The sequence below is a fragment of the Abramis brama genome (assembly GCF_963993115.1).
Source record: "Abramis brama genome assembly, chromosome: 2".
Classification (NCBI taxonomy): domain Eukaryota; kingdom Metazoa; phylum Chordata; class Actinopteri; order Cypriniformes; family Leuciscidae; genus Abramis; species Abramis brama.
In genome coordinates, this window is record NC_139964.1 from 52639881 (window position 1) to 52663032 (window position 23152).

The 23152-nt window shown below is 37.0% G+C and overlaps 3 protein-coding genes across 6 annotated transcripts in view; 2 read left to right on the forward strand and 1 right to left on the reverse strand.

Moving 5' to 3' along the window:
• Positions 1 to 5052, forward strand: part of gria2a (glutamate receptor, ionotropic, AMPA 2a) — a 40417-nt gene extending 35365 nt beyond the window's left edge. For 2 of the 4 annotated variants that reach the window (XM_084103646.1, XM_084103645.1), the window contains exons 15-16: positions 916 to 1050; positions 2909 to 5052. In XM_084103646.1, coding sequence (XP_083959772.1) covers positions 916 to 1050; positions 2909 to 3073 — 300 coding nt within the window. In that variant the 3' untranslated portion in view covers positions 3074 to 5052. Of the gene's footprint in view, positions 1 to 915; positions 1166 to 2908 lie in introns of all 4 variants that reach the window. The other 2 variants (XM_084103648.1, XM_084103647.1) reach the window with 1 other exon arrangement.
• A 7774-nt stretch (positions 5053 to 12826) lies between these two features.
• tmem144a (transmembrane protein 144a) lies at positions 12827 to 19150 on the forward strand. The gene is made up of 12 exons (XM_084101263.1): positions 12827 to 13061; positions 13148 to 13303; positions 15926 to 16048; positions 16240 to 16339; positions 16427 to 16507; positions 16673 to 16751; positions 17175 to 17251; positions 17494 to 17612; positions 17688 to 17807; positions 17899 to 17996; positions 18077 to 18130; positions 18228 to 19150. The coding sequence occupies exons 1-12, from the start codon at positions 12980 to 12982 to the stop codon at positions 18309 to 18311; spliced, it is 1173 nt and encodes a 390-aa protein (XP_083957389.1). The 5' UTR covers positions 12827 to 12979; the 3' UTR covers positions 18312 to 19150.
• A 153-nt stretch (positions 19151 to 19303) lies between these two features.
• Positions 19304 to 20999, reverse strand: med28 (mediator complex subunit 28). Its single transcript, XM_084101272.1, has 4 exons — positions 20802 to 20999; positions 20372 to 20438; positions 20085 to 20197; positions 19304 to 19924 (listed from the first exon to the last, which is right to left on the reverse strand). The coding sequence occupies exons 1-4, from the start codon at positions 20961 to 20963 to the stop codon at positions 19727 to 19729; spliced, it is 540 nt and encodes a 179-aa protein (XP_083957398.1). The 5' UTR covers positions 20964 to 20999; the 3' UTR covers positions 19304 to 19726.
• Positions 21000 to 23152: the final 2153 nt, after the last annotated feature.

Below are 23152 nucleotides of genomic sequence, written 5' to 3' on the forward strand. Positions count from 1 at the left end.
ACTTGTGAAAACACTGTCTCAGTTTGGGTGATCCAAATCCAAGCATCAACAGACTGAGTGTGTGGGTCTTTGTGTATTCTAGAGGAAAAGAGTATGAGAGCGATACGAAAGGAAGCTTGTACAAAAAAGAATTACAGCCTATGGTAGTGTGTGTGTGTGTGTGTGTGTGTGTGTGTGTGTGTGTGTGTGTGTGTGTGTGTGTGTGTGTGTGTGTGTGTGTGTGTGTTAAAGCAAGTCCCCCACACAGATTTACCACCGCATGAATCAGAGCCTGACCTGTGTATACAATCAATGATGCCTATACAAGCAGGGTGATATAAACACAGTAATGCATGCAAGAGACACATAGCAAAGTCATATTTTATATGCACTATTGTGTGTACTTGATCCACATTCCCCTCACACACAAACTCATACCTGTATAGGCTCAGAATTTCCTTGTGCTCCTTTGTATTTCTGTGTGCTTTATTGACAACTTGTCCTGTTACTTTTTATTTTTTGTTTCTTACACTCTTTCTTTCTCCCTCCTATCTCTCTTTCTCTTTCCCATGCGGTCTCTCCTTCTCCCTCACCAATGCTGTAAATGTTGTTTGTATATTTGCCTTTTACTTCAGCTGTCTTTAATTGCAATTCTGTAGGTGGCGTCTTTTTTCCTTCTTTATGTGCACACACTGCACCGCACTGTCCTGTTGTACTTTTGTAGCCGTCTGTGTATTCTATGTGATTTACTGTTAGACACTCATATACACATTTAATATTGTATTGTTTTTGTAGTCTATTTAGAGCAGTTAACTTTAAATTTATAATGTGTTGTAAAATTAAAAGTCATTAAATATACAGTGATAAGCAGTAGTATTGACATACTGTCATCCTTTCTCTCCCTTATTTTTGACCTTTGTCCTTCACCCCTTGCAGGAGAAGACAAGCGCCCTCAGCCTGAGTAACGTTGCGGGCGTCTTCTACATCCTGGTGGGCGGCCTCGGGTTGGCCATGCTGGTCGCTCTGGTGGAGTTCTGCTACAAGTCTCGCGCGGAGGCCAAACGCATGAAGGTTGCCAAGACTCAGGCTCTAAATCCCTCCTCTTCCTCGCAGAATTCTCAGAATTTTGCTACTTATAAGGAAGGGTACAACGTTTATGGGCTGGAGAGTGTTAAGATCTAGTGGGGTAGGAATGGCAGAGGTTATATTTTTGTCGTTTGTTCACTGTTTTTTTTTTTTGTCATTTTTTTATCGTATGCCTAGCGCTTCATCGCCACTACACGAATCTCTAGGCATCACACTGGCACGCATTTGTCAAAGATTTAAAGGGGTCATATCATAGTTTTCATATTCCAATTTCTTTGTTTTTCCCTGAGGTCCACTGGAAAGATTTAATTTTAGGCAGTAATTTAGTTGTATGTAAGTTTTCCTCTTTGCTTTGAGCCTTAAGCCGCCTTTCCACTGCACATGACAAACGATAGCCGATGGACCACAAGTCATCATTTGCTATGGGGAGTCGCACGGGGGCTTCGTGGGGTGTCGACCATCTGCGATTGCGGAATTTTGAGATCCGATTTGAGCTTTGGATGCGTTAAAACATTTGAACTTTAGCAACTACACCTTATGCGACATGCCGACCAGATGTGATGTATCACTCTTTCCCAACACTGGGATCCTTTGGAAGTATCATCAGTTAATTGGCATAATAGCATCATTCTGCGTCCTCCTTTTTATTACTTCAAAACACAGCACAGGCATCACTGAAGTGTAAATATGGGCAGTCATGTCTTAATTTATTTAGTTTACATCAGAAATACTATTTTGGAAAGGATTTTTGCATCTTACTTTCAGTAGATGGTCTTGTTGGAATAGGGAGGGAGTTTTCCGTTTTGAAACATCACATAGTATATCAAACTACACTACCATTAAAAAGTTTGTGGTCGGTAAGATTTTTTTATTATTATTTATTTATTTTGCTTATTGAGGCAGCATTTACTTACAAAAAAATACATAACAAGAGTAAAATTGTGAAACAATTGTTTTCATTTTAATATATTTTAAAATGTAATTTATGATGGCAAATTACTGTGATGGCAAAGCTGAATTTTCAGCAGCCATTAGTCTTCCGTGACACATGATCCTTCAGAAATGATTTGAATATGCTGATTTGGTGCTAAAGAAACATTTCTTCTTATTATCGATGTTGAAAACAGTTGTGCTTCTCGTCTTTACTGTCACTTTAGATCAGTTTAATGCATCCTTTCTGAATAAAAGTATTGATTTCTTTAAAAAAAAATCTTACTGACACCAAACTATTAAACAGTAGAGTATATCAAAAGATAAAGGAAAATTAGATTTTTCATGATATGACCTCTTTAAAAAACAGTATCACACAAGCAATTGTTTGACAGCAGTTTTGATATGGTGCCTGAAAGCTTGTTACGTGATTAAGATTGAAGATTAAAGAAATATTGTAAAGGTGGACAAGGGATAAACAGAGGGAGGGTAAAATGGATTGAAGGAATCAAAAGATGGAGGATTCATAGATGTGGGAAAAAAATTAAAATATATATATATAATATATATATTAGCTCATTTCGTTCAGCTGGAGTGACATCATTTTCCGTTTGTTTATCATCATTGACGCTTGTGGTTGTTTGTGAATTGGCTACACCGCTTGCTTTTGATATAATGCTCCGTCATCTTAGTGCGAGACCCATTAGCTGTCAGTCATTCTCCACCCCATCTGCTCCTCATAAACATCTACAGTTTATATCAAATATACAATAAAAATCTGTATTTCATATAAGATGCACTGTATAACGTTAATGAATGTTTATTTGTTTTCTTTCTCTCTCATGTGTGTGCATTTGGGTGTGAATCTGTGTATTTATATATTCCGTTTGTGTGGGTGTGTGTTTGGTAACAGATGACGTTCACAGATGCTATGCGCAGTAAGGCCAGGTTGTCTATAACGGGCAGTACAGGGGAGAATGGGCGAGTGCTGACTCCAGACTTCTCTAAAGCCGTCCATGCTGTGCCGTACCTGAGACCTGGCATGGCAATGCCTCTGAGTGTGAGCGAGATGTCCTGAGTGCCTTACATACACACACACACACACACACACACACACACACACACACACACACACACACACTGGTGCAAGCATGCTGTACCCCCACTTTCATACAAATCAAACACACGTGTACATATTCTTACAAACATAGACACTATATATATATATATATATATATATATATATATATATATATATATATATATATATATATATATATATACATATATATATATATATATACATATATATATATGTATGTGATAATAGTTAATTATTTCATATACAATGAATCACACACATGATGTCAGATCCATACATGCATAGTAACACTTTAAACACATGTTTACTGTTCAGTGGAGTCATATTTTGATCAACGGTCATGTGTACAACTAACATTTGCAAAAACATGCTGACAAGACACATTAAAAAGGTATACAGGCTCATTGCTGTGTGTACATATGCAGACAACTTCACAAACCTTCTGTAGCCACACTTCTATAAAGTTTCTTGTTGTGTACATTTTACATAACTGCTTTTCCAAGTTCTCGTTTGTCACACATTTGCATACGCGCATAAAATATGACCTCATTTTGCTCATATATACACTCACACAAACACACTTGATTTTTCATCTACGTTTTTCACATTGTAAGTGATAACATTGCAATGCTGCACTAAGGAACATTACACATTGAAAATAATTCCAATGGGAAAAGCTCGACACCTGTTTCCATAGCAACATGTTTTTGGAATCTCTGATTCTTAAGAACTCAAGCACACGAAACATCTGCATCAAATGTGATTTTGTTTACTCAATCTACATGATATATTAAAAATGTTTGAAGAATCATTTCTTATTATATGAGATATGTATAATAAATGATGTATATAAGTACACTTTTGTTTATTAGATGTTAATGTTACCATGCAAATGCTTGACTTAAAGAAAAAACAAAATGATTTGAGTAGTTTTGTTTCTCCTCCTCACTGGTTTGATTTCTTGTGATGTTAATTTTTTGGATCACTGTGTTCGGATCCGTTTTTCTTGCCTATGGACGATGCAAGCAGTAGTTTTATAATTGTCTTTTAATTAAAAAAAAGAAGAAAATCTTTAAATAATATTTTACCTTCTGCATTTCACCATTTAGATTATATATTGAAATTGTTATATTAAGATGGATCTGCATATGAATATATGAACTTCATAATATATTACGATATCCCAAAATGCCAAATATTGCAGTGGGCCAAAATATGTCAAGGCATTTAAGATGCATTTATTAATATTGTCTCTTTATGGGGAAATGTAAAGACTGAAAATTAGCACCCTTTACCCAAGGGTTTGTTACTTATGTCACTGGCTTTTTTTGTTTTGTTTTGTTTTGTTTTGTTTTTCATATCAAATGCGTTGTATTTTAATAAGGTGCACTACGATATGCAGTTTTAACTGTGAAAAGCATGACAACCTTTAGTTATGTTTGTTTTTATAAAAGCAATGATTAAGTATATCACTGATATTAGTTAACCTAGGTATTTAATTTCCGTAGTCCGGTTATGACTTGAAGACTAAGAGATGGAGAGGATTACAGATAGTTATATTGATAATTATATTGATAAAGTATAAGCCAATCACCCTTTTCTATGCCATGCTGTGTGGAACTGAAATCTTGTTCATTAGTTTTATATGTATATGTACTGTACATGTAAATAGAAACCATTCATGTGTATAACTTAAAATCTTGGATGATACACAAATTCACGCACACAAAGAGGATTGCTCATATTGTGCATTTTGGGAGTACGCTTGGGAACCTATGAGCGAAGTACCAAGCTCTCTCATACAGTCACACAAATGGACTCATCATCACTAGCATCATTTCAGTTGGAAAGTCTGTCATGGGATGAAATGGAGGACATTTTTCTAAATGGAATGTGGACTGATTGCTTTATTTTTTGGAATCTTTTGGAATAAACAGAGACTGAGAATCCTCTGATATTCTGTTTTACTCTGTTTCATGGAAATGAGAAAGGAGGGGGTTGACAAGCATGTCAGCTGTTCACACATAATTTCACATCCTGGGTCCAAAATTAACACAGAAGATGAAACCGTTTTAGGAATCTAGGATTCCTCTTTCTTTCTTTTCTTACAGAACATGTGGTAACATTTAAAATATTCCTAACATTAAGTTATGAGCAACAAAATATGTCATCATGATTTTGTGACAGGTGCAGCTTCACAGAAAGGCGGCGCCTGCTGCAACTCAATAGCCAACTAAATAATTCCATTAGGACAAAATGTATTTTGAATATTTAAAATAAATTTTCATGGCCTATAAAGAAAATTACTGTTATTCTCAATTTACATATCATTGGCAGATGTGGCAAAAAAATAAATCTAGACCCTGCTCTGATCTAATGAAAAGGGTTTGTTGATTTGTTCAAGCTAATGTGCTTTGAGCAGCTCAGTAGCACAGGAACAGATGTGGCCTTGTTCAGTGTTTACTGGGGACACATTAGTGTTGTGCTTCTATGTACTCATAAACAAGCTATAGTATTTGAATATTGATTCTTGTTTCTGATTACCTGACTATCCTTTGGGGGGGAGGAAAATTGCCAAAATGTATATGTGTGCGTTCTTATTGATTTCTTAGTGAAAGACCAATGGCTACTGCCTGATGTTAAGGTGATGCCATGTTATTGTTCTGGCACACACACACACACACACACAAACACATTCTCTTTTCAGGCAAGGCTCCCAGGCAAACAGACTGGCACAGCATCTGCAGCTCGGCAGTTGAGTTTCCTCTTGCTGTGCCTAATTCCATATTACCTTTCTCAGCCAATAAGAAATCAGCAATCTCCTGTTGCCAACCAAAGTTGAGTCTGTTGCAGCCAATTAACATTTAACATCAAAACAATTTAGGTATTAAGTATTAGTACATTTAGGTATCCGTTTGTAATCATGGTTGCGTGCATGATTGCACATTTTAACATGTATTCATTGCACTCGATGCATTAAGCATATTGTATTTAATAGGGGTACCCCTGGGTTCAGTGCTGGGTCCAGTCCTCTTCTCAATATACACAACATAGCTGGGACCTTACATCCAGGCACATTGGTTTTCATACCTCTGCTGCACTGATACACAGCTCTGCTCTCATTCCAGCTTGACAATTCCACAGGGGCTGCAACGATCTTGAATGAATGAACATGACCTTCAGCTCAGCTAAGCCAAGACAGAGCTCCCCATCTTCCCAGCCAGCTTGGTAATACATCACAGTTTAGCTATGCTCATCAACAATAACACTATCCAGGATTATGGACCAGGCCAGTGCCTTGGGGCCTCAGACTATCAAGGGCCTCCAAAGTCTTGAAGTTCTAGTCTTCCAAAGGATCTGAATACTAGAGCCCCTGGGCCGCTCTGCACATATGGCAAGAGATGGGGCCCCAGATTCTTTAACACCACTAGGGGCCCTGGTCCCATCAACAAACAGCACAATAGAGTCCCTGGAATTAGACTATTTTTTAGTACAATGTTAGCTACCAAAACATATGGTTGCTCCAGCGATTATCGTTGTGGTTCTGCACATATGCTTAAAGGGGTCATTGGATGCCCATTTTCCACAAGTTGGTATGATTCTTTAGGGTCTTCATGTAAAGTTTGTAACATACTTTTGGTTAAAATTCCTCAAAGGTTGTGTAAAACAACACCCTTTTTACCTCCTCAAAAACAGCTCTGTTCACAGCGACCCGTTTCGGTGCATGTCTCTTTAAATGATAATGAGCAACTGCTCACCCCACCCCTCTCTTCTGTGGGGGGGGGGTGTTGACACAAGACACATAAAGGCCCTGTTTACACGTACATGGTTATTTTGAAAAACGGAGACATTTCCCTTCGTTTGTGCCCTTCGTTTACACGCAAACAGAGAATTCGAGTCTGAAAACAATTCTTTCTAAAAACTGAGTTTTAGGGAGCCGACGTCACAGTATGTGACTATTTTCGGGATTCTGATTGGCTAACGTGGGCTTGAGCTTCTCGTTACACTGCTCTTGACGGCATATACACGGGTTTGTGTAAACTAACACTTTTCTGAAAACTGACAGGTGTGCACGATGTTATTTTGGAAACGGAGAGGGGTGAAATGTCCATTTATGAAAATAGCCGGCCACGTGTAAACGTAGGCAAAGTGCTACCTTGCCAGACAATATACAAATGGCTGAGGGCGGAAATATGCTAATACGGGACAGTCCTTATCGGTCGTGGGCGGAGCATGAGCAATATGACATCATATTGCTCTAAAAATCCAAACGGTTTGATTATTGAGAGTGTTTAGGCTTTTTGAGGATTAAAAAGAAAGGAGTGAATGGATTTTTTTCATTGTATGGTGGTTGTGTTCACACACTGCAAAGACACACACTAAAAGTGAATTTTGCATCCGATGATGTAGAAGTTTTGTTCGGAATACATGTTACATACATAAACAAATATGTGAAATGAATAACCAGAGTTAATGGTTAATATAAACAGAACTTTTAGAATCTGAAATCGAATTAGAGTCATCCAGATTGACAAAAAAATGGTGCATGTAAACATTCCTACTGTCTCACTCCACTTGCCACCAGTTTATCCATGCATAAAGGTTCAAGGCACTGAACCTACATACATAATAGTCACTGGATGTGCACCCAAAGTAAAATCTATGTTCCCTTCAGAAATCTGCAATCAATGAGTCAGTTGTGTGTCATGGCACAAACATTAAGAGGCACAAAATCAATGGTGAGCATCACAACAGATGTATTCCTCTTCACCTTTGAAATCTAGAACTTTTTTTCTGAGCGCTTGACTTATAAATGTTGATGCATTACAAAATATAGTGCATTTTAGTAGTATCAATGCATGTTAGTTCTATTTATATCTATGTATTTATTGTCTCTTTCTGTTGTCTTAAAGTGTCTCACCTATACCTGTCCTAATTCTACTTCAATATTTTTATGAACAGTTCTATAATTTTGTATTGCTCATATTATTCTCTCCTTAGGATGAATAGATTTAGTTATAATATTTTCTTCCCTATTGTGATGTGTATCCGAGTGAAACGGCTTCTGAAACAAAACAAAAATGGGATGGGACTTGATTTTGTTAATCAGGAATTGATTGGATCATTGTTGTTTCCTATTGCTGTGATCTCAAGTGAGTGACAGGTTGTCCCATCCTTGTGCCAGTAAACAAGTCATCAGTGAAGTTATTTTGATTATAGATTATGGGAACACATGGATTTTAAAACAATAATGTGCACAGAAAATTTATTTATAATAAATACTGCAATATTCCATAAAAAATAAGAATTGTCGATTTCATGGTGACTTTATCTCTCATTTAGTATCCATAAAACATCCAAATGCCTAATAAAGAATAACTGACATTATTAACTGTAATAGCTGCACTGGGATCCAGATGTTCCCATGGCCCATCAAACAGTCAATATTAGGCCACTGAGGCACTTATTCATTCTTATGTTGGGAGTTGTTTGTGACCAAGATTATCTGTGATTTGTGTTTGTAGTTTGACCACTTTCAAATGAAGGTTAATGGAAAAATTCTAAAATAATATTTTAAAAACATAATGAATTGTAGAATATTTTTTACTTTTGATGTAAAACATTGAGCGGTGTTTAGCCTATCAAACGTCACTTAAACTTAAACGCAAACAATGTGATTTCTGACAACACATCATCCTAACATTGTTTCGTTTTTTTTTTTTTCTGTTTAATTAGCCTGATTTCTCAGGACACCCATTTCAGTGATATCTGTATGATAGTTGAGACATTAAGCCTATGTGTGGTATTTAAAAAAAAAAGTTTAAAGAATCACTAAAGTGATAGGCACCCACTAAAGGCACTAAATGAAAAATCAGTCATTATTTACTCACCCTCATGTTGTTCCAAACTCATAAGACTTTGGTATCTTCAAAACACAAATGTGTGTTGATCATTGTTTAGATGTAAACAAAAGCCTAAACAATTAAAGATACAATATGTCAGAATTTTGTATCGAAATATTCAATTATGTACTTACATTATCCCAAATGTTTCCAAGAATTTGTAAATTCAGAGAAATTCACAATTTTGAATAGTGCCCGTCACTTGTCACCTGTCAATGACATAATATCCGCGTTATCCCTGGTTTCCACCTGTACTGCCATAGTAACCATGGCGACAGATGTGGACAACTGCGTAATGTTTAGCGGCACACTCGCTCACGCTGTTGTTGTTTCGTTCAAACATTATGGACCATGGCAAGCAGACTTTGGGACAAAAGGAGAACTAAAACGAGGATCAATATTGGCGTGGCGTTTCGAGATGCTGAGAGCTTCGCGGCAAACTTCGACTTGACAGAGACTCTTGCATATACTTTATTTGACAGATAAACTCGTCAAATAAACTGACCTGTATGAATATTAATTCAGCACTTGCGGGTAGTTCGGTAGAATTAAATATCCTCATTCCTTTATATCCGTGGGACTCGCGTGTGGTGCTGATATCTGTCTCTCATTAGCAATCGCACCATGCTTCATACTACAGTCATGTTAAAAAACATGAATGTTTTCACTCATCCATAAACATTATTAGATCCATCGACATGACGGCAAGTTCCATTATTCCACTAATCACTGCATCATCAATCTACGCCTTTGTTATTGTAAGAGGTTAGTGACCCCTAGCGGCGAAAAAAATTACATATTGTAGCTTTAAATCTGTTCATCATATAAAGTGATTGTATCTTTTCACAAGACTCAGATTAATTTTACGATGCCTTCATGACATTATTATGCATGGTTACCTGGACTCTCAAGGGACAGAAACAGATTTTGTTAAAAATGTCTTAGTTGTTGTGAAGATTAAACCAAATAATGATGACAGAATTTTTGGGTTAATTGACAGAGCTATAAAAGACTATAAAAGTGAAACATCCAAATCAGATCATTTCCCCCCTCACATTCAGCACTGATTATTTCTGAGATGACAGTGTGAACAACAAAAATCACACTGAATCTGACATTTTCAATTCAGATTCGATTGGTTAATACGTGGCATGAGTGCACATGTTACTTGCACGCAGCAGCCTGCCTGCATCTGCACTGCAGGACCTCTTAACACAAATCAGCTGGTTGTGGCGTTTAGTATAAGGACCATAGTGACACTAGTAGGCTACATAGACTGAGTGAGTGACAGATAGGGAACATCTTGTTATTGTAACCTCCATTCTCTGATGGAGTGAAGACATTGTGTCCCTGCCACAACACTGAACTACCTGCTGAAATGGCCTGGACTTCTGCTCCTCAGCTCAAACCTGAATGAGTGGAGCGAGCAAGCCACTTAATTTTATATCCATATGTCCGGGGGAGTGGCATGCAAATTCCACATGCCAATTTCACTGGCCCTAACTGAAGTAGGCTATCAAATGTGTTTGTGGCTCACAAGGGCGACCCCTAGTGTCACTACATCGACACAAAGTAACCAAGACATTATGCCCTATACACATCCATTCTGTTAAACAGGTTGCATTGCTTCCAATTTCGGCTCTTTTTGAATGTGTTTTGTTAATATAAAGCTGTTTACTCTATGCCTTCAAATAACTGATGTCCATCCCATGCGGGTTGATATCTAAAATAACGCCTACTAACATAATCACTAAGCCCCTTTCACACAGAGATTCCGGAATATACACGGATAATGTGTCCCGGGATTTGTCCCGGGATCGTTTGATTTTGGTTCATTCACACTGCCAGTGATTTCCCGGAATCTGTGAGTGCGTTGCACACATCCCGTAAAAATCCTGTAAAGACACGTGGCGTCAGGATGTCATTGCGATGGCACGTGCGTTAGGGCTGTCAAAATGGCTGAAAAGCTACATTCGATTTTCTTTCTTAAATATTAGCAAAATTCGAATTACATTCGAATTCTGAAGTCAATAGGCTACAACGTTAGAGGGAAAAGTACTGTATTGTCTCCTACGCCCACTAGAGGGCGCAAGCGAGCGCAATAAACAAATATAAACCAAATCAAGCATCGCATCTTTTATTGGAATGAAATGACATTCACTTTTTAAAGTGCATTAACTTTTCAAACAATTGTTCTTAAATAAAATATAATTTCTTTAATGACAATGTGCATGTAAGGACAATTAGGCTACAATAGTGCATAAAACTGTGTTCGAGCATCAGTAACTGAGAAAACACGCTTCAACAGACAGCGTAATGAACATCAAAACAAAATAGCAAACTGCCATTCAGAAACAATCCACTTAATTGTATTCACTACATCTACATATTGTTCGTCAAAAACACCAGAAGAACAACTTGATCTGCAGCGAGTGCTGAGCGCTTTTTATTGACAATGTTTCTAGCTGATGAAAACATGCTCAGCTCTGACCGGTGCCAGGTGAGTTCTTGCGGTATGTGCACATATAAATCTTGCGGTATGTGCACATATTGCCATACCTGTCAACCCTCCCGTTTTTCCCTGGATTCTCCCGTATGTTACCTTGCTATCCCGCTAGCATCCCGTTTAAAAATGTTCCCGTATTTCTCCCGTATTTCTCTCGTATTTTTAATCTTTCTATAATTTTTTTTTTTTAAATCCCACTGGGCGCAAACCAGTTAAGCAGAAATATTTTGGTATCCAAATGTTGACAGGTATGCATATTGCTCGGCTGGCAAAGACATGCCAGCCGAGCAATATGTGGACATACCGCAAGATTTTTTCCACCAACCGAGAGGGGTTTCGTCAGCAGGAAGCCTTTTCCCACCATTTATCAAATAAACTACGCAACCGCACAGCGCTAACCCGCGTCAGTTACGTCATCATCATGTCTCGCGCACGTCTTGACCTATTTTTTACAGTCTATGCCATGGTCTTGACACACCAACAATTCGAATGCACGGTTTTTGCATTCGAATGTGTTTTTTGTTTTGTTTTTTTTCGACGGAAATTCGAATTATTTTTTTGACAGACTTAATACACCCCTTACAGGTGTTGGGGGTAATAATTTGGCAGGGGGTCGAAATTCGGCACAACACCTGTATCAATCCCGGGACGTGTTTGCGTTCACTTCACACAGAAGGCACTCTAGCAATTTTACGGCAATTTACCAGGAAAAGGCTATATTTCATGAGCTCAGTTTTCTTTAGAATTCCATGAAGTTGTTTTGTTTTACAGCGAGTAGATGTTTTTGTTCATGAAATGAAACTGGCCTTGACTTTTGTCTTAATGCATACTATAATGATATGAAATGAATGAAAGATGATAGCCTAATGATATTACAATCAGACATTGTATGAAACTCAGAAAAAGGACAACTTGAATAATTTATTTTCTCACCTGCAATACTGAAAAAATGATCTGGTAACGTACAACACAGTGTTATAGTTTTGAGCTTCTGATGTTGTTGTGTGTTTTTTATAATTATAACGATAATTCAGTTCCCCTTCTAAAATCTGTTCATAGCACCAATGGACCACACAGTTAATCAAAAAAACAACAACATAGGCCTATTATCTCAAACACAATGTATTTGTTATCTGTATAATCGGCAGTAGCAAAACCCGTTGTTAAACTAAAAAACAAAGAAGTTATTTTTCACTCCTTTTCAAACCACCGTCCGTCAGCAAATAACGCCACCCACTAACAGTGAAAATGTCAGTAATCATCATATTCAAATAGGCTATGTGTTATTCATGAACGCGTGCCCAAGATGCGTCTACAATCATGTGATCATGACTGTCAGCTGACACGGAAGTCACACGTTTATTCATTGAGCAGCTCTCGCTTGGAATACATTATTCCTCCTGCAATCTCCGTATGAAAGTAGTTTTATGAATATTTGTCAGTTGCTTGAAGGCTGTTGCGTGTGAATCTAACATGAATCCTCGCGTGGCCGCGCTTATCATTTCGCTCTTCTGCGCGCTCCTCTGCACCGGCGCCGCGCAACACTTGGACACAGGTAGAGAATACAAAAGTAATTTCTGCATTGAATAACTGATAACTTTAATGAGTAAAACACAATGTAATGTAACTGTGATGCAATAGAGGGGCTGTCAGACACGTCCGTGCACCTTCAGCAAGAGTCCAACAGCACCAACAGCACCAACTCTGATCTGACTTATGGATTCATATCCTGCGCCGTAGCCGCCGTCTTTTTCGGGAGCAACTTCGTACCAGTGAAAAAGATAGATACGGGTGATGGTTAGTCAAGCTTTTCTTATTTTTTGACACTATATTGTGTGTTTTGTCTTCCTGTTGATGCGTTTGCTCAGTGATTCTCAACTGACTTTTCTTCATGTCACTGTAAATATTTATGGTAACGTTACTAAATGTCAACAGAAATGACTTTCAGGTAATGTTTCGACAACATTTAAAAGTCTATTTCCTTTTACTCACCCTCAAACCTGAAGTATCAAACCTATCTGAGTTTGTTTGTTCTGTGGAGCACAAAAAAAGATCATCATTCACTTTCATTGTGTGGCAAAAAAGATGCAATGAAAGTGAATGGTAACTGAGGCTGTCATTCCCTAACAATCTATTTTTGTGTTCGATGGAAAGTCATACAGGTTTAACACAACATAAGGGTGAATCAATAATGACAGAATTATCTATTTTTTTCCATCGAAATGTTAAGATTTGCTAAGTATGGTAATAATGCTGAGTAACTGAAGGACTTGAGGCCAAATTCAGTAGAGTTTTCAGTGTTGATTCTAGGTACTCTGGGAGTCCTAGGCAAAAAATGTTGTAACAGAGTAATTTGTTTTATAAGAATGCCTCATATTTCATGGAAATATATATATATATATATAATATATACAGTGAGGAAAATAAGTATTTGAACACCCTGCTATTTTGCAAGTTCTCCCACTTAGAAATCATGGAGGGGTCTGAAATTGTCATCATAGGTGCATGTCCACTGTGAAAGACATAATCTATTAAAAAAAATCCAGAAATCACAATGTATGATTTTTTAACTATTTATTTGTATGATACAGCTGCAAATAAGTATTTGAACACCTGAGAAAATCAATGTTAATATTTGGTACAGTAGCCTTTGTTTGCAATTACAGAGGTCAAACGTTTCCTGTAGTTTTTCACCAGGTTTGCACACACTGCAGGAGGGATTTTGGCCCACTCCTCCACACAGATCTTCTCTAGATCAGTCAGGTTTCTGGGCTGTCGCTGAGAAACACGGAGTTTGAGCTCCCTCCAAAGATTCTCTATTGGGTTTAGGTCTGGAGACTGGCTAGGCCACGCCAGAACCTTGATATGCTTCTTACAGAGCCACTCCTTGGTTATCCTGGCTGTGTGCTTCGGGTCATTGTCATGTTGAAAGACCCAGCCTCGACCCATCTTCAATGCTCTAACTGAGGGAAGGAGGTTGTTCCCCAAAATCTCGCAATACATGGCCCCGGTCATCCTCTCCTTAATACAGTGCAGTCGCCCTGTCCCATGTGCAGAAAAACACCCCCAAAGCATGATGCTACCACCCCCATGCTTCACAGTAGGGATGGTGTTCTTGGGATGGTACTCATCATTCTTCTTCCTCCAAACACGTTTAGTGGAATTATGACCAAAAAGTTCTATTTTGGTCTCATCTGACCACATGACTTTCTCCCATGACTCCTCTGGATCATCCAAATGGTCATTGGCAAACTTAAGACGGGCCTTGACATGTGCTGGTTTAAGCAGGGGAACCTTCCGTGCCATGCATGATTTCAAACCATGACGTCTTAGTGTATTACCAACAGTAACCTTGGAAACGGTGGTCCCAGCTCTTTTCAGGCCATTGACCAGCTCCTCCTGTGTAGTTCTGGGCTGATTTCTCACCTTTCTTAGGATCATTGAGACCCCACGAGGTAAGATCTTGCATGGAGCCCCAGTCCGAGGGAGATTGACAGTCATGTTTAGCTTCTTCCATTTTCTAATGATTGCTCCAACAGTGGACCTTTTTTCACCAAGCTGCTTGGCAATTTCCCCGTAGCCCTTTCCAGCCTTGTGGAGGTGTACAATTTTGTCTCTAGTGTCTTTGGACAGCTCTTTGGTCTTGGCCATGTTAGTAGTTGGATTCTTACTGATTGTATGGGGTGGACAGGTGTCCTGAATGCAGCTAACGACCTCAAACAGGTGCATCTAAAATAAATATAAAATAAAATAAAAATAAATGGAGTGGAGGTGGACATTTTAAAGGCAGACTAACAGGTCTTTGAGGGTCAGAATTCTAGCTGATAGACAGGTGTTCAAATACTTATTTGCAGCTGTATCATACAAATAAATAGTTAAAAAAAAATCATACATTGTGATTTCTGGATTTTTTTTTTTAGATTATGTCTCTCACAGTGGACATGCACCTACGATGACAATTTCAGACTCCTCCATGATTTCCAAGTGGGAGAACTTGCAAAATAGCAGGGTGTTCAAATACTTATTTTCCTCACTGTATATATATATATATATATATATATATATATATATATGTATATGTATGTGTGTGTATATATATAATATATGGGGATAGATTTAAGCGGTTCACCTGTAGTGTTTCCACAAGACCCCAACAGTTGAGAACACATCAAACTAATTAATATGGTTCCCAGTAAAAAAAAAAAAAAAAAATGGAACCAATTATTATCAAAAAGTATGGGAAATTTGGCAGCTAAAAATGTTACTGGGTCTCGATGTCCCTATAGAGGACATATAATACTTTTGTTGTTGAAATAAATATAAAAATATATAATAGGCTATACTGCTTTGAAAACACACTGAAGAGAGAAAGTGTGCCCAATCATATTTAATTTATTTTCTGTTCACCCTACTGTGCAGGTATGTTTTTCCAGTGGATTTTATGTGCTGCTATATGGACAGTCTCCCTAGTGGTGAACATCATTCTGAACAGTCCAAAATTTTGGCCTCTTGTTATGGTGGGAGGAGCCATCTGGGCTACTGGTAACATCTAATTATTATAATATGCCTGTATAATTTAGCATTTGATCATTACTGCTTGAGATATAGATTGTGTGATTACATACACCAACAAGTTTTACTGTCATATTTGAAAAACTTTCTCATTTATGTTTTTCAGTGATGATTCAGTTGTGTCACATGTTTGTGTCAATGTTTACATGTGTTTTCTATAGGTAATATAACTGTAGTTCCTATCGTAAAGACTATTGGGCTTGGTCTTGGTCTTCTTATATGGGCTTCATTTAATTTGCTCTTGGGTTGGGCCAGCTCACGGTAAGCAAAATCTGCTTTCAGAATCCAAATAAGGAACTTTATTAATATTCTTCATTATCATACACTGACTCTTGCTGCTGATTTTAGGTTTGGCTGGTTTGGTATTGGTGCTGAGACTGTTTCCAAACCAGTACTGAACTCATGTGGAGCAGGTCTTTGTTTAATTAGGTAAATGTGATGCATACATATTATTTATTTCATTTTTGTATGCAACAGAATGTGATGTTACTTTTAAGTCTTATTATTTAAAAAAATGTCTGTTCTCTTTTTTTCTTCCCCCTTTTTAATCCTTTTTTGGATTAATTTTTTTTTTTAAATTTTGTATGTTTACAGTGCCATTGTTTTTTTCTTCGTGAAGACTGATGTTCAAAGGTCATCAACATCTGAAGAAACCCCTTTACTAATAGACCATGTACGTTGACATACATTGAAAATTGTGACATTTTTACGAAGCCCCTAAGGGAACATGGTGGTGGACAAAAATATGAGATGGAAGGAAAACGTTCGCGTTTCCCAGAGATATTTTGCATTTGCCTGTAATCTGTTTTTTTCCGAGCGAATGCAAAGTTTCTCGGGAGAATGCTAACTTTTTGCAAATCAACACAAAGTGTCTCAGGGAAAAAGAACCCAAGAGCATTTTAATTACTTTTTGCGTTCGCTAGTAAAACCGTTCTTTGTTCTCGGGGTAATAGAAAAGCGTTAAAAAAAAATGCCCCCCCCCCTTCCATTTCATATATTTTCCATCACCATGTTGTCCCTTTAGAGGCTTCGTACATTTTTAAATATTGCTTTTTTAAATGATTCAGTTAAATGATTTCATCAATTTAATCTGAAGGCTGTGAACTCAGAAACTGTGGTGTTAACGGATGATTCCTGGGTGGATGCATTAAGACCACTCACCAAACGTATTGTGTATGTACACAACATCACACTTCTATCTTGCATATTGGATTAATAATTTAATTCACATTATATAGCATCAGCATCTAGATGTACAGAATCAAAAATTTTAAAAAAAGTAAATGTACTTTTTGGACTAATAGTATCAACCGCAATAAAATTCTTATTAAATTATTAGAGTATCTGCATCTAATAAGAATAATGCATTCTTAAACGATTTGTATAAAAAGAGCTTTGAATGTTATGTCTTTCAGTGGAACGGGTCTTGCTGTTGTCGCTGGAGTGCTGTACGGGTCATCATTTGTTCCAGTTCTATACATTAAAAATCATGCAGATGATCCAAATAGCCAATACAGTGGGGCTAGCCAGTTTGGTAAATCCAGATTGCCTCATGATATGCATTGGCTGAATTCTTAAATATGAACTATAATGCATTTTGTTTGTGTAGATCTGGATTACGTCTTTGCACAATATAGTGGGATTTTCCTCACGAGTACAGTGTATTTCCTCCTGTACTGTGCCATCAAAAAAAACAAACCACAAGTTTTTCCAAAAGCAGTCCTGCCAGGTAAACGCCATCACTTCAGTTTCATTTTCACTTCCTTTTGAATTGTTTATCATCTTTCTTCCGCATACCTCTGCTGTTTTTTTCCGTGTAGGATTCCTTTCTGGCATCATGTGGGGTGTGGCCACGTGCTGCTGGTTCCTGGCCAACCACTATCTCAGTGCTGTAGTGAGCTTCCCTATTATCACCACAGTGAGTGACAGATCTCAGAAGGATCTTTTTGTACTTTTTACATTTGTATTTTAATGTTGATATTTAATGCTCCATTTCAGGTTCCTGGACTGATTGCTGCTCTTTGGGGTGTTGTAGTGTTTAAAGAAGTGAAGGTAAATACTTTGTGTGCTTGGTGTATGAGTTCTGCTCCTGCGGTCTATTGCTTTTATATTGAATTGAACTCCCCATCTCTTCCTCTCTTTCCCACAGGGTTGGCGAAATTACATTGTCCTCGTCATTGCTTTCTGTCTTGTTCTATCTGGGGCATTATTGACTGCATTTTCAAAGGTTTAAACCTTTTAAGACAAGAGCGAGAAATGTACAAAACAAAGTCTTCGGTGGAGCGTTTTAACATTATATTTTTTTATTTTTAAAATCACTGCTGTTTTAAATATTTTGAATACTGCAAATGAGAGATTTATTATGCGGTTTATACAGGTTACGCAGCTATAACAACAACCTGAACAAAATCAAGAAGAAATATGGTTTATATTAAGGAGGGATACGGTCCTAAAATACTTGAAATGTTACAGGAATATTAGCACAGATGTTATGTTAATGTTATTGGGAAGTTACACAATTATATCTCACTATATTTTACTTCTGTTTGAATTAACACACTTTTTAAGTCATGTTTACACTATAATGGACCTTATTTCATTGTATGTTTGCACATGTAATGGTTGCACATGTAATGGTTGCTTTTTATTATATTGATGGATCTGACTGCACAGGATAAAAGCAGGGATTATATAGCATAGACAATAGACAACGAAGCCTATTTTAAAGCACATTTTAAAAAGGTGGTGATTATTTTTATGACAATTAAGCAAATTTTCCACGTCCTTAATTTTTTTTTTTACATTCGCAATGAGATTACATTAACATATAGGGGGAAAATGTAATTAATATCACTATGTTAAAATCTTCATGGTCTAAAAAGTAGGCTTTGTTTTCTTTTATATAATTTCTAAGTAATTTATATTTAAAAAAATCATTTTCTTTTGAGTTTATGAAAGAATGTGAATTTTTAGCATGTTATTTACAGGTTTTTACCCATTTAATGATTAATTGATTGCTGATTTGTTTTAATGTTGCCAAAATGTGTCAAAGGCCTTTGTTGTTTTTTTACTTTGCTAAAAGGGAAATAAATATTCAAGTGCAAAGTTACTGGATTTGTGGGTAGCTGGAAAATAATAAGTCTCCTTATATTGATCTAGTATGTTATAAAGGGAGGCACAGTGCTGGACTGCCATGCCAGGAAATACAGGAAGACCGAAGATAAATAAAATTTTCGCTTGACAAAACATGTTTATTTTAAACTGTAAAAAAGGTGTTTTAATAAAATAAGAACAATGTGAAAAAAGAAGAAAAAAAAAAGTTTAGCCCAATTAATTCTCTCCAACTGAAGCCCTTTCTTGTCAATATAGTTCCTCTACACGACACCTGTACTTAAAATTAACTCAAGTATGCTTATGACTAAATGTTAAAGGCTCTTGAGTGCTTTAAAATGACCACCTACTGGCAGACCTACAAGCCCCTCATGAGAGATAAGAGGCAGTAACATCCTTTAGTAGCTCTTGAAAAGTGTTTTCACATCACACATCTCTGACAGAGTCTACAACATGGCTTTATTGTCCAATTTTCTGGGTGGAGAGAGGAAGTGGCCCCTGGAACACAGTCTGAAAAGGGTTCTGGATCTACATGCATCAGTTTGGTTTCATGGGAGCGGGTAGGTTTGCTGAGGCCTGCTCCAGGAAGGCCAGTGGACCTTGTGGCAGTTCTGTGGGCTTCTTGTGCTGGACGTTGATGTCCTCCAACACCTGCTGCCAATGATGGATCTTAGCGAGGTGTTTCTGAATCAGCATCTCCTTCCTCTGGAGTTCATTCTTCAGTTCTGATGCATCCTGAAAGACCAAACAGCACATACAGTTCAACTACAGTATACAGTGTTTCAAATGTCACAGTGGAACTGTAAAAAGTTATAAGGTGGTATTGGTTTAAATAATGTACGGTTGGATTTTTATCAATGCTGCAGAGAATTCAAAGGCAAAAATAGAAGTTTACCTCTTTTTCCACCTGTTCTGGTTTCTGTACAGACAGCTGTAGTCTCTTCTGAAGGAAGAAACATTCAGTCTGTCTGGCCACATCCAGAAACTTCTGTATACACTGATCAACCCCTGAAATACACAGCAGGCTAAATCAGTATGGCAAGACGTTATAGGTAAAACCATTGATTTTTCATGCACTGGAAATAAATATTTATTAAAATTCCCTGGAACCATCTGATATCATAGCATAGTGGTTACAGTCATTTTTATAAGGAACAACGGAAGAATACAAAACATTTTTACCAGTCCTAATTTCTTCCTGGTCGGTTCCATTCACATAGTCTTGACTGACAAGAGATGCAAAACACGCCTGGGAGAAATAAAAACATTAAAGAACATTTTTAAAGCAAAAATATAAATTAATAACAGCATCGATCATATTACTAGACTGACAGTTATATATAATAACTCCACTGACAATAATGACACCGTTTCGATCTACAATTAAGCAAACAATTAATTTCTACTAAATGCATTCAACTTGTGATTATATATTACATATAAAACAAGAATATAGTCATATTAAATATTTAAAAAAATAAATAAAAAAAAATCAATGCGTGCATAATCCGTTTACAAATTATCTACAAACAGTCACTCTTAGTATAATTGCATCGAAACTTTCACTGGCATGTTATTGTTAGCACTGCAGCAGCAGTTTTCTTGATCTCACCTCGAAAGAAGCTTCCAGCTCATCTACTAAAGTGTTATTTGTCCCTCTATTACCGGGAGGGCCTGTGAGAAGCCCTGGCTGACCTGGACCGCCTGGACCTGTAGGTGGATGAGATCCAGACGGCTGCTGACCAGTGAACATTCCGCCCATGGACGACGCCATTTTTCCACTAACAACACAAGTACTCTTCTTCGCGTGCGTCTCAGTTTCTTGAAAGTGTAATGTGTCGCCACCTATTGCACAGGGCGTGCAATGCAAGTCATACATTGTACACTAAAAATACTATTTGTTAATGTAAATCTTCTCTTGCAATATTTATAAAATAGTTTTTCAGTATATGTTAGCCCATATTCACAAACTACTGTGATTGGTCTATCCTGGCCAGCAGAAAGGAAACGCGTGTTGTTTCAGGTGGGCTGTGAAGTAGGCTAATTAACACCTAAATAGTCTACTGGAAACTTTCAGAGCCATTAAAATGAAGAAGAAAAAACAACAACAACAACAACAACAATGTGATGCGTTTTAAAATAGGAAAAATATTATTTAGACTCGTATCTGTCCAAATAGGGACGATTTGGACCGCGAAGCTCATATTTCAGGTAAAGTCTCGTCATCTGTTGTTTACTTTAGGCCTATTGTAGCTACATTGTTGGCGAAATGAATTATGTAGGCTATACAATGTCAAGTTAACCAAACAGTGTGAAGATGTGATATAACTGAATTTGTGCATATTTAGTGTAGAATTCAGTCATCATTTAGCCTACTCCCTTATGTTGTTCCAGACAAACCTGTATGAATTAATTTTTTTCTGCTGAACACAAAAGAAGATATTTTGAAGAATGTCGGTAATAAAACAGTTAACAATGGCCATTGACTTCCATAGTAGCCTATTTGTTTCTTCTATGGAAGTCAGTGGGTGCCGTCAATTGTCTGGTTACCAACATTCTTCAAAATATATTGATGATATTTTTTGTGTTCAGCAGAAGAAAGAAATTCATACAGGTTTGGAACAACTTGAGGGTTAGTAAATGATGACATAATTTTTATTTTTGGGTGAACTATCCCTTTACCAAGACCATTTTATTAGAAAAAAATATTCTCCATCACAATCACGTGTTCATTGTGGTGGAAATGTTTGGAAAAAAAACAAAAAAATGTAGGCAATATTTATATCATGCAATGGCATGGATTTTTTTTTAAGGTTGAAGGGGTCAAACAATACAGAAAAATTATGCAAGACATGTAAAAAGTCAGATTTAATAACAAAATAAATATAGTTTTAATGAATATGTTTCATCCCCAAAATCAACACCTGGGACATAAAGGAAGGCTACCCAGAGATTAATTTTGTTTCTTATATTGTACCCATTGCATCCTGAAAACCAAACGTTGTAGATTTCAGCTTCATGCCATTGCACATTGTTCATTACGCACACACGGATGAATAACAGCTCACAGTTCGCCCATTTTGACCTTCCCACTGACTCGGGAATTTGAGAAAAAGAACCATGCAGATAAAAAGTGACAGCTCGCACAAACAGGTCAGAGAGAAAGTTCACTGACATTTAGAAGAGCGTGATCTCCAGAGCTGCTGCTAATGTTATTGGCAGAAAAATCTATAGAACTTCTGTCTAGTTGTCATTAAGTGTAAGAAGAGTGTTTCAAAACCTCTTCAGTGCCCTGTGCGTTCATTTTTTTGGACAACAGTTTTACCAACTTTTTATGTCTATTTCATGTTTAATGAAAATAAATTAAATAAAATGGCAGAAAAAAAAAAACATTTTTTTTTAAAGTTGACCCATAGTAATAGTCGAGTAGTAGTTGGTTTAATATGCCTGAAGAAATTTATTTTGGAAGAAAATCGAACCTTTTAAAAGGAGTATTTATCTATTCTATATCTAATTCAGTTATTTTGCTTACATTTGCTTATGTGGGGTTAAGTGGACTGTGTGAAATTTTTGTTATAAGAAGACTGTGTTAAATATAAAACAGTTAAATTACTTGTATGAAAGTAAATAATGTTTCCAAACTGAATTGTATCCATTGACATGAACTCAGTTTCTCGCTACTTTACTCCACCAGGTGGCGCTGCTCTATTCACGAGAGTACGAGAAATTTCACATCACACATACAAGTTTTCCTGAGAGCACAATTCAACCTTTCGGTTAAAATCTATCATCATAATATAGTTGACTCTTGCCTGAGTATATGCCAGTATGATTTATTGTGTTCACTTGTTTACCTAGCAGCTATCACAAAAATATGAAATGTTAGTGTGGAGGACAGAATTCACAATAATTATAATAATTTACTTGACATTTAAGAGGGTTTTGAACTATTTTTTATACACA

What these genes read in the sequence shown, in the direction of transcription:
- med28 (XM_084101272.1), bottom strand. Translation starts at nt 20,963, where the DNA reads ATGGCGTCGTCCATGGGCGGAATGTTCACTGGTCAGCAGCCGTCTGGA. An exon ending in AGCTGGAAGCTTCTTTCGAG is followed by an intron (nt 20,439 to 20,801) that starts GTGAGATCAAGA and finishes TATTTCTCCCAG; the next exon opens with GCGTGTTTTGCATCTCTTGT. An exon ending in CCAGGAAGAAATTAGGACTG is followed by an intron (nt 20,198 to 20,371) that starts GTAAAAATGTTT and finishes TGTGTATTTCAG; the next exon opens with GGGTTGATCAGTGTATACAG.
- tmem144a (XM_084101263.1), top strand. Translation starts at nt 12,980, where the DNA reads ATGAATCCTCGCGTGGCCGCGCTTATCATTTCGCTCTTCTGCGCGCTC. An exon ending in AAAGATAGATACGGGTGATG is followed by an intron (nt 13,304 to 15,925) that starts GTTAGTCAAGCT and finishes CCTACTGTGCAG; the next exon opens with GTATGTTTTTCCAGTGGATT. An exon ending in CCACTCACCAAACGTATTGT is followed by an intron (nt 17,252 to 17,493) that starts GTATGTACACAA and finishes TATGTCTTTCAG; the next exon opens with TGGAACGGGTCTTGCTGTTG.